General features: G+C 33.8%; 1 protein-coding gene across 1 annotated transcript; it reads left to right on the forward strand.

Annotated features, from left to right (window-relative positions):
* Positions 1 to 1,080: 1,080 nt before the first annotated feature.
* LOC125677448 (natterin-3-like) lies at positions 1,081 to 2,107 on the forward strand. Its single transcript, XM_048915516.2, has 2 exons — positions 1,081 to 1,138; positions 1,558 to 2,107. The coding sequence occupies exon 2, from the start codon at positions 1,559 to 1,561 to the stop codon at positions 1,967 to 1,969; it is 411 nt and encodes a 136-aa protein (XP_048771473.2). The 5' UTR covers positions 1,081 to 1,138; position 1,558; the 3' UTR covers positions 1,970 to 2,107.
* Positions 2,108 to 12,474: the final 10,367 nt, after the last annotated feature.

The raw sequence follows: 12,474 nt of genomic DNA on the forward strand, positions 1-12,474 counted from the left end.
TAAGCAATACAGAATAGCCAAAATAAGCAAATTACAATAGATTTATAAAACAAATTTCAATCTTCCATTTAGATAACCTAAGTATATCGTCTCTTATTTTAAAACAAGCATTCCCCCCATGACAAGTCAGAACTACCTTATGCTCAAAAACTTTGAAAATAAAACAAACAAAAAAATGTTTTCATTAAACTAAAATATATACAATCTTTACGTTATTGGTAATTTTAAATCTTGAACAGTTGGATTGTGTTATACATTTTGAATTTCCTCATAATTAAAGCAATCACACTTCAGAATATTATTTTTATAGAAGAAGGCTTTCTTTCCAAACATACGTGTAAATACTGTACATTTTACAACGTTTATTCAATGTTTAGCTCTATGTCACGTCAGTCACGCAATGTTGACGTTTATGAAGTTCAGAATATGTATATATATATGTGGCTCTTTCAAATGTTTCCTTATTAATAACAACATAATATGTCCATAATGAAAAACAAAACATAAGTAAGATGAAATACTTTAGTTTCTCAAAGTTAATGATAAAAGTCCTTATGATAAATAAAACAGATATCAAGAATTCTTTCGAACCATGTTTTTGTTTTGTTTTGATTGCTGCGTTTCTGAGGGCTTTAATCTTTTCTAAAGTTCAATATTGTTATAATATAAAATTTAATATCAAAATACGAAAGTTGCGTTTCCATGTTGGAAACAAAGAGATAAAACAATTCTTGCACAGTTGAATTTTTAAACGAATCTTGTCTGGAGTTTCCTAAGATTCGTACTGAATTCTGATAAACCTTTCTTCAAAGTATAATCAATTCCAATCGATACTTTAATGTTTAATCAATAGGATGTCGGGTATCAACCCTAGTTGATATTTTGTTTCTTCTATATATCATTGCATTTAGGCCAATGAATCACAAAGTGTTTATTTAAAATTAAAACGAAACGATCAACACAGATAAATACGCAAGATCTGCGCATGTTGTTGCGCACACATCAGGGGCGTGTATCTTCAATGCCATTGGATAGAAAAATAAAGACTACTAACTGAAGTTTGATTGATTAGCAGTGATAATTGTTGCAGTGGCAAGCTGGTTTTGAGTACTACCATCCACAAGTTGTATAACTCTAAGTACGTACGATGATTTTTTTTAAAGAAATGGTTTTGTTAATTAAAATAAAAAGGGAAGGAAAATGATTCGTATATTTTTAAAGATACCTTGTCCGTCTTACAACATACACTGCATGATGGCATACAGTATAGTTAGGAAACATACGCTCCGTTTTTAATATTATGTTTGAGTCACAGATTACCTATTACAAAAATGATTACCGATATAATATTGCAATCAAGTGGAAAGTTCTACTAGTCAGCATGTAAACCTTAATACATGTATATCGCAAGTCAGGTGATGCCTTTTTTACACTTTGAGAGACATTGTACACGATATCAAGGTGAAATCCTTAGAATATTTATTATTGGAAACGGGTAAACTCATCGAAAAATGATATATGTTCAATGTTCATGTAAAATGAAAATATCAATTTCAGAATGGCAGTTTGGGTCAATACTTTCTGTACATCCATACCAGAAGCGGCAATAAGGGCAGGTTACGAAGCTGACGGTAAGCCCCTTTATATTGCTCGAGAATCAATGGACGGTGTAATGACGCCTGGTAAATGTGGACCTCATCTTCACAGGGCCAAAATTCCTTATGGCGATGAAGAACGTGACGTCAACAACTACGAGGTTTTGGTTCTTCCAAGCGATAAAGACGGCTATTACGAATGGAAGAAAGCAAGTTATGGTAACGTACCCGTCAATGCCTACAGTACCGACGATGGAACGTATATTGGCCGCGCAGAATATTCCGGAAGTTTAATCCCAGGCAAAGTTCACGCATCCCACCAGTGTACTTATGTGCCCTATGGAGGGAAAGAAGCAAAACAAAGCCACTATTAAGTTTTTTGTCGGGTTATTTAAAGCCTGCTTTGTCTCTTGAACATTTCAGAAGAAAAGATTTTATATGAATGCTGTCGAGTTAGACTCGTGCTTAAAACTTTCACAATATGTTTTAACCTTTACTACTGTTCCTGTTTATTATCTGATTATAGTTATGTTAGATTAACTATATTTTGTTAATTTCTAATGTAGGATTTATTTGAGATGATTTTATTGCAATTTCTTAAATTTCTAGAAATTTAAATACGGTATTCGGATTATTGATCTCAAAAATAAAATTATACCACCTTCAATTATGCTCTTGTATGTTATAATAACTTTGAACTTCAATCAAACGAGAGAGAGAGAGAGAGAGAGAGAGAGAGAGGGGGGGGGGTATACATGTACCCAGTTCTTTAAAAGGTCATCTCTGATATATACTTGTTTTCATACCATTTACAAAACGAATAATAGATATCAACAATAATGTTAAGATCAATTAAAAGATGTAACTCCGTCATACATTTTACATGCGTCCATATCCACATAGAAGTCGAGGTTTAGATTTAAGCATGCTATAAAGTAACCCTTGTAGACTAGCGGGTAGTAGTTTGCCAAGAGTTCTCTGACGGAAATATATATCGAGTGTAAAGAATCCCAGAAAACGTCTTTTGTTAAGTCGACTTGTTGCCTAAAAAAAACTTTGTAAGCTAAGCTTATGGTCTTAATATCAAAGCTTAATCACAAAACCTGAAATGAAAGGTGCAGAGATAAGTTTATATCATATATATATATATATATATATATATATATATAATATGCAAAAATTTTAAGCATAAACAACAAATGAAGGGATTATTCTGCATAAAGTAGGAGGTAAAATAAGAGCATACAAGTTTCCCATTTTGAGAAGTAACTTTGGAAAAAGCTGTAGATAGTTGTTTCGTTGTTTAGTAAACCAGATCACGGCTATCTCCAGATAGTGGTCAGTTTGAACATGTGGTACATCTCACCTCTTGTGGACTAGAAAGTTAGGATGCTGGACATGATCGGCGCGGTCAGTTAGAGAATGCGTTTGTTGATGAATTCTCATAGGAAATGAAGATTGTTCATATCAGGATATGAAAACGGCTACTTTTTAAATGCTTCATAAAAGTGTTCACTGAATACATAATTGGAAATTTTGATTACAAAAAGAACAACATCACATATTGAAAATATAAATTGTCGATATTAATTCTGAAACGAGAAGCAGAATTTAATAAAACGACACAACACACAAAACGGTAACGGGAAGGGGGCGTGTATTCGGAACCAAAAATGTAACGGATCTGATCCACATGGCTTGCACCAAAAACAACAGGAAACCCATGTGTATGATGGGGCTGAAATAAGGCTTAGCTTCTCCCAAATTACAAGTTTTATAGTTTTTATTAAAAGAACTCATGGTCAATAGTAATTGGTATCAGAATGACATATCATGCCACATAAATTATGAAACACAGTGTGTCCGTGATGTTCCCAGGTTCGGTTATGATTCCTAGATTATGTTCAACACCGTTTTTTAAAATGAAAAGACCTGTAAAGTTTATGAATTTATCATGGCATAAGTTAATATGGTTTAAGAGTAACTATAACCAGAGAGGAATGTAAAATTTACCCAAAAATAAAAGATCGCAATTACGAAAAATATATGTACAGTAATGATACGAAATTAAAGTTAGGTCACTAACGAGCTTCCATACACTCTAAAAACACACAGTTTACTAAACCAATACAGTTCAAGGCTAGATAAAAATGCTGAGTTAGCCCAAATAAATAACTACTAACGATGAAAAATACTGAGGTAAGTGATATCTAATTCTACCCTGCACTAAAGTAACCTTCGAATCAGCTAAGAATTTAGGGCTGGGTATCGTTTGGAAAATTTCGATACGTATTGCAATACAGAGAGACGATATGCGATTCGTATTGACGATACAATGCAAGTAGATTTACACTTAATTTTGAGGATTAAAATTATTAAATAATAACAAAAATAAAGCTTCGCCTATTCTTTTTCTCTCATTTGCATAGTGTTAGCTTGAATTAATATATCATAAAAGACAATTGTGCATGAAATTATTATCTATTTGCTTTTATCAATATTGTTCACATATTTTCTCTTCATGAAAACAAGGGCATCCATATTCTCTGGCTTTAAACAAACCCTATTAAATTGCTGATACAATATATCCCACTCTAAGTCTAAGGCAGTAGAGGAAATTATTTTCAGGATGAATCTGCACATATGAATTATAACTTCATTTATTTGTTCATATAGTTCTTCATACAAAAATTGCGACTGCAGATCACGTTCGACTCTGATCACTACATACATCATTCATCGATAGACTTCTTGCCATTTTTCTGACAGTTAGCTTTACATGTCTGATGTCATAGCAAATGTGTTGTTAAATTACTTATACCACCAGAGCTTACGACCTCTGTTTCACAAACGTTACACTTTGGTTTTTTCAAGCTACAAATATGTAATATTTGAAAACTGAGACCACGGTATCGTCACCACGCGCACACTTTTGACACACGTTTGTGTTGTATGCAGTCAAGGAGCAAATGACATTTAGATAGTTCGTTTGTATATTTTCAATTTATTTGTTAACTCGTTCATGAAATCTCGCTGAAAGATACGTTAATAACCACTCTTAATATATTAACGATACGAGACTCGCTGTATCGGTTATCATATTGCACAAAAATACCGATGTATATCGATAATCGATATATTGAGCTAGGATATCCACATTATGTCAAGAACTAAAGACTATCATACATGTAATTGTACGTTACTTTTACTTACTGTATGTTGAAAAATCCTAATCTACGTAAATGAATAGAAACGAACACCAAGTTCTCATAAAAAGGTAAACCTTATGTTCTTGTCCTTGGCAGAGTGTTTAAATACGATACGATGGTGAAGATGTGCAGACTGCCCTGATAGTGGCGGATTTAGAGGGGGCTCAGCCGGTGCGCGCCCCCTAAAATATTCAAATTTAAGGTAAATCGTGGTACATGTATCTTGTTTAGAAAAATGTACTAAACGAGAAAAGAAGCAATAATTTCTTGTACTCCCGGAGAAATAAATGACAAAATCTTTTGATTTCTTGAATTTATTGGAAGAACTTAATTGTTTCGAAAAACCCTTAAAAAATTGCCTCATTTTATTAATTTCACCTTATAAAAAATTATAGAAAATAGTACAGATGACTAAATAGGAGACACATTTCAAGCCTATAAAATCTGTAAATTAACTCAGGAGCTTGTGGGAGCTTCGCCCCCTGGGCATCACCTCAAGGCGGTCCCCAGACCCCCTGCCTCATAAAATGGCGCCCCCCGTAACCACAATTCCTGGATTCGCCCCTGACCCAGGAGGGACCCTGTTACACTAGGTTTGTTGCGGCGAGGCGGCGATGGTGGTCGACCCTCGGATCCCGTGGGAACGGGGACGAGTGTTTAAATTTGCTGATGCAGCTCCTGTATATAGGACTGACAAACCAAACTAAACGCTCAATCTGATAAGCCAGCATTAAGCCTCATAACCAATGAAATTGCAGAAAACATATAACGTTCGACAAGACTGGCAAACTTACGGGTATGGTGATTGGTTTTATATTGTTAATGCAAAATTCTGACCTATGCCCGGCGCTTACGGTCTTTGAGGGGGGGGGGGTGGTGGTGGTTATCGTGCCACACCTGCTGTGACACGGGACCTTGGTCTCATTCGAAGGGCTGTCCCATTTGGTCGCATCTTACGACAAGCAAGGGGTACTAGGGACCTATTCTATCAGGGTATGATGAATTACAAAGAACAGTGAAAGGTAAACAAGTGAAATATCAAATTATTACCTTTCTTTGTTCAAAAATGCCTTCTGAAACTAATATGGAAAATACATAATATAGTGTTGTATTTATGTATACTTATGTAGGGGTTCTAAAAATCATTGTTATTTTATAATTGTGATTTTTTTTTCTTTTTTTAGATTGGTAAATTCTATAACGGTAGAATGAGTGAGACAATCATAACCAAATCAAAGAAACGCTATCCCTATAGATCTGACCATGCATTTTATAACTGGTAGAATCCAATTTCCACTACACCTTGAAACAGGAAAGAGGTGTCAAAGTTTTTTGTTTGTTTGTTTGTTGTTGTTTTTTGGGGGGTTGGGGGGGATTGATAAATCTTTTTTTAATTCATGACATACGTATATATAGAAACACATACGCGATATTGCTTTTTAAAAAATGAATGTATAAGGCATACAACTGTACATACACATTCATATACATAAATACGATATTCATACATGTAATAATATATCAAATATATACATGTACAAATATGGTAGAGATATTTTTCAATAAGCCATGCTGCCTGTGGGGAACAACCTTAAACACACAATGTCCATATTTTCCCTTCCAGGCAGCGCTACTGAAGGACAGACCCCTTAAGATAGTCTGACGATTTTTTATTATTATCGTTACAAAGTCATAGAAATATCATAACACCATTTATAACTGAAGTCGAAATTCAGTGTTTTATAAGTCTTATATTGGTACTTTAAGTTTGTTTTTACAAAATAGGAAATGTCATTAATATGTTCTTCTTTATTTCCATATCTTTATTTTATATATGTAAAAAGCTGTATATGTTGATAAATGATTTACTAAAATGGTAGTTTTATTTTCTTCATGGAAAAATTCTAATGTAACATGTTTCCATTTTAAATCAAATTTCAATAATTTCATAATTTCTTCCATATCAATTGTACGTTTCTACACTCAAAGATTTAAAAATGTTTTGTGTCTTCGAGTGTTTGGCAAGACGGGCATTGATTAGATACAATGTACGTTCATATTCCATTTGTGAACAGATTTATTATTCATGGCACGGGATGTGATCTGTTGATCTCATCTGGTGGCCAATTTTTTGATGTGCCATCTTTTTGCTGCATCTTTGTAAGGTTGTTGTTTTTATTGTAGTAGATGTAGACGTTTACAGATAAATTTGGGGGATCAGACATATTGAATTATTTTGTCATTGTTTATTTTCTTTCTCCATTTCAGTGACATTTTCAGTGGATTGTTTGTGAGTCTGATCCCCTTGTTAGTAGTTTGTTATCTGGTTCGTCATTTGAATAAATGACATTTTTCATACTCAATTTGCCTTATGTTTATATCTAACATGATACAGCAAAACTAGCTTCGGTGACCTTTCTCAGCATTTTAAGACATAAAGTAGATTTTGTAAGAGCGTGTAAATATATTCTGTTAATTGCTTGTCTTTGATTTTAGTGATTTTTACTGATAAATATTTGTTTTGTTTTCCTCAAAATTGAAATTAAAGCTTTTTGCCCCAAATCTCTCACAGTAGGGTTTTATAAAGATTTTTTTGATAAAGATATCATATATTGTTTTGCTACTTATCAAGTTTAAGGGATATTCTTCTCTTTTTTTCTAATAAAATGTTACTCTGTTTTCTTATGTTTTTATAGACTCTTTTTTAAAGTATCGTGATATTTTTGGAAAGAGGCGTCAAAGTTGATAATTGCTATCACGTGTGAAAATGCTTTCCTTAAAGATCAAACATCAAATAATACTATCAAATTTCAATTCCCAAACTGAACTCTCACATAAACCATAATTATTACAATAGGACCGGATCACAAACGAGATAACACGGGCAGTAATTTCTTTCGAAACAAAAGTAGTCGTGTAAGTTTCAATGTCTACTCAGAGTTGTCGAACTTCGCTTTCACATTCATCTGTCATTTCAGAGAAAATCTTGTTTTAGCACATATATTTCCATTTTCGGTTCGATATATGTGGGTTTTCGTATTGAAAATATATAACATATGATATCAAAAAGTTTACAGTCTGGCATGAAATATTAACAAAAATTAAAGAGAACAGCACACGAAGCGAAGTTAGAATTTTAACGCAGTGGAGAAATGTAACGCCAGAGAATATTGAATGAAAGTGTTTGCGTTACATTTGTGATTACTGCCATAATCTACCTGTCTACGGTGTTTAACGGGCATCTTCTGTGGTTGTTATTTAGTTTTATTTATTTATTTTTTCTTTTTATTTTTTGCGGCATTTTGTGCATATCATATATATTATACATGTACTCAATCAATTTTGGTCTATGTCTTGATAGCAAGACAACTTGACAACTTTTTATTGTATTTCCCATATCCACAACGCATTACTAATTTTTGTCAAACACAGGTTTGAAATGTATATGTAGTTACATAGTTAGGTTGGAATAATTACATGCTATGCTCAGTTTTGACATTAGTGTTTTTGTCTGTTTTGAACATAATTTATTGATCAAATCAAAAGGAGTGGGATCAAGTTTTAACAACTACAAGTCCCTCTGACATTAGTAATGAAATCATCCCGCATTATGTCATTTTCAATGGAATGAATTTTAAGATGCATTCATATTAGATTGTGTACGTGGTTTCGTCAGTTTTCGTGGAGCATCAATTTTCGTGTGTTCATCGAAGTTTGGGATTTCCAAAATATACATGTACATTGTATATCCTGTTAAACACTCTACACGATAATTCAAAATGCAGTCATATCTGATCATAACCCCATGTCTACAATTAGCGAAACATTTATTCCCTGGAAATATTTGAGGATTTACATAATTCTAGCCTTTTCAAAGCCCTCGATAATCAGCTCCCCCCTTCTTCTATCGTTTCATGGATGCTACATGTAAGTACTCAATGCCGCTACGAAGATGAGCCATCGATATCCCGTTTCAATTGAACTATATTCTGTATGGTAGTTCTGAGTATTCATATAAATTGAATTGCAAATTTATTTCTTATGTTCATAACTACATTAAATCTTCTAAGCGCTTTTGACAAGTTAATTTTTGCACTTTTTCTAACGGGCTGGATTGATCTTCGTTAGTATTGATCTATATTATATGTATATATGTAAGTGTGTGACTGTAGGTGGAGGGTTAGTATTGATCTATATTATATGTATGTGTGTGACTGTAGGTGGAGGGTTAGTATTGATCTATATTATATGTATATATGTATGTGTGTGACTGTAGGTGGAGGGTTAGTATTGATCTATATTATATGTATATATGTATGTGTGTGTGACTGTAGGTGGAGGGTTAGTATTGATCTATATTATATGTATGTATGTGACTGTAGGTAGAGGGTTATGTAAGTATGTGTAGAACATGTTGATCTATAAAAAATCAATTCATAGCAAAATTCAACAAAACTCTTATTAACCATTTTCATGTAAACCTCATTACAATATTGTTAAATCTTCAAAAAATCCTGTTTATACGTTTATATCATACCTTTGTACTTGACCTTTGTATTTGGGAGAGGGCCAACATAGACTCTGTCTGTTGCCCGATCCTGTTGAGTTTCTAAATAAAATATGTTTAAATTCAGATCTGGTATCACTCTCCAGATATACACTCACTATTTCCACGTATTAATCATGAAAATCGATCCAAGAACAGAAATGGCCAGGTTGATTTGAAATCTATCATATCGACAGCAGTACTAAACGCACTGGAAAAATATATCATATCGACAGCAGTACTAAACGCACTGGAAAAATATATCCTATCGACAGCAGTACTAAACACACTGGAAAAATCTCTCCTATCGACAGCAGTACTAAACACACTGGAAAAATCTCTCCTATCGACAGCAGTACTAAACACACTGGAAAAATGATACATCAAGTGCAGGATTTTTCAAAAAATGGAAGCACTTTTAAAATGCCATGTATGCATATCTTCCATGTTTTTATAACATCTATAATGTACAAAGTCTACAAAATGTTGAGTAAAGGATGTAAGAGGTGTTGGTTAAACAAAGTAGGTACCATGCTTAAAAATGACAAAGTTCAACTGCATCATGTACACGTACATTGTATATGTAATTTTTTCAAAAAAATGTCCGATCACTTTCAAAACGACACATACGCATCTTCAATGTATCCATAACAGCTGTACAATGTCTGAATGATGTCAAATAAATGCTGTAAGATGAGTTGATTAAAAAACAGGTACCGCCTATTCAAGATACGCTTAAAATGACAAAGTTTGACTGCACGGAAATTTTTCGAAAAATGTCTGATCACTTTCAAAAAGGGACATGCACATTTTCAATGTATCCATAACAAATGTACAAAGTTTGAGTACGTTAAGTAAGAGAAGTTGATGACTACACAAAATAGGTACCGTCTATTCAAGAAATGCTTAAAATGACTAAGTTCAGCTACATGTAAATTTTTCGAGAATGTCCGATCACTTTCAAAAAGGCACATGCACATCGTGAGTGGATACCATATGGATGCCATAACAGCTGTACAAAATTTGAGGAAGGTCAAGTTAGAGATGTAGGAGGGGTTGATTACACAAGGTAGGTATCCTATTACAAGGACGCCCGCCTGCCAGCCATTCGCCATTCTATAAGCCGTTTGCACGTTGTGCAACCCGGCCAAAAATGGCTCTTCGATTCACTGCAAGGTCATGCAAAAATATGTGATAGACCAGAGAACTAAAGATACATCCGTTGTTATATATGAAGAACCTACAATTTACAGTTCAGCTTTTCCTGTTCACGATTGAGGTATATCGCTGTAGAATTACATCAGTTTTAGAATTTTAATTACATCAAAAAATTCTGGAATCTTGTGTAAGTCACAGGTGTCAATCATGTACAATGTACTACACAACAGACGGATAGTACCATCGGGTATCATATGTAAATATAGTATAATTCAATAAATCTTATAATCAAATATAAAATCTTGAAAAAAGTGATCATTCGATATCCCGAACGAGGTCCAAATTCTGTTATGGGGTCAGAATAACGGAAGATCAGTCATTGGTCGAAATAAGAGAACATCAGTCATTGGTCCGAATAACATAACATCAGTCATTGGTCAGAAAAACAGAACATCAGTCATTGGTCCGAATAACAGAAGATCAGTCATTGGTCAGAATAATGGAAGATCAGTCATTTGTCAGAATAACAAAAGATCAGTCATCGGTCAGAATAATAGAAGATCAGTCATTGGCCAGAATAACAGAAGATCAGTCAAAGTAACATACAAGCATCTGAGAATGGAAACCTTTCAATTCGCAAAATAGTTCCTTCTTGGACTGGAAATCCTTTCATATGGTGCACACAACACAACTTACTGCAAGTCATCTTAATACGCCACTTGGTGTCCTGCAAGACGGACATTTTGGAGTATTTTAATGAGCTGTTGGGCGTTTCGAGATGATAGGTGAAGATAACGAATAATGATCAATCTCATAACTCCTATGAGCAATACAAAATAGATAGTTTGGCAAACACGGTCCCCTGGACACAAAAGAAGTGGGATTAGGTGCGTAGGAGGAATAAGCTTTCCCTGTCGACCTGTCACAACCGCCGTGATCCCTATATCCCGATCAGGTAAACGGAGTTTTCCGCAGTCAAAATCAGTGTTTTCAGGTTATGTAACTCGGTTTTTTCCTCAGTGGACATTACCAAGTCCAATTTTGTACGTTTTAAATTTTGTTTTCTTTTGTAACTTTTTCCACCCAATTGCATCAGCCAGACCAAATTCCCTTCTAAAAACAAATTGGGTTTTTTTTCTGTCTTTATTTTTCAAACATATGTTCTAACTACATTTGTACATTCTCATATATCACAAGCATACATGTATACAATTATTGAGCTGAACTAGCTAACCTCGCACGTATGATATACATTCTCAGATTTGAAGTGTCGTTTGAGATCAGCCTTAAAGTTCCAGAGACCATAATATACCACAAATGTCCACATGTACAGAGTTACCAACATCTCATGCACATATCATATGTTTCATATTGAAATACACTCTTACATCATAGGATCAAGATTAAAATATTTTCATTACACTGCTTTCCCCCTTCCAAGTCCATTTGTAAAATTGGTAGTAAGGTAAAACAGGTAAGGCCAATTCAACTTAATTGATAGATTATCATCCCCGCTCGCCCCTCAAAAATTGGCCGTCCCGAATTTTTTTATTTTGCAAAATTTGCGATTTTCGGAATATTTTCATGTCCGACTTCGGTATTTACACTTCGTTTACGTTTCCGGTATAGGAACGTGAAAAGTCATATGAAGTAGATTTATATGGTTTTCTTAATTTATCGCGTTCTTACAGACGTAAATCTTGGAAGAAGTTAGGTATATTTCGGTTATATCCTTAACTTAAAGCTTAAACTGGAATTAGTGTATGAAAATAGCATAGATTGATATCCATCTGCCATTAAATGATGCGGATCTGTTGGGAAAAAAACTCATTTGTCTTTAATATTTTTCTCAGAAAATAAAAATTTAAAAATAAAATCCTCCCACCCGCCCCATACTTTTTGCTGACCCTGGATGATAATCTACTAATTAAGTTGAATTGGCCTAATAAAAAATAAACATATTTAC

Source organism: Ostrea edulis, chromosome 3, assembly GCF_947568905.1.
Source record: "Ostrea edulis chromosome 3, xbOstEdul1.1, whole genome shotgun sequence".
NCBI lineage: Eukaryota > Metazoa > Mollusca > Bivalvia > Ostreida > Ostreidae > Ostrea > Ostrea edulis.

Coding starts and splice junctions, on each gene's coding strand:
- LOC125677448 (XM_048915516.2), top strand. CDS start 1,559: ATGGCAGTTTGGGTCAATACTTTCTGTACATCCATACCAGAAGCGGCA.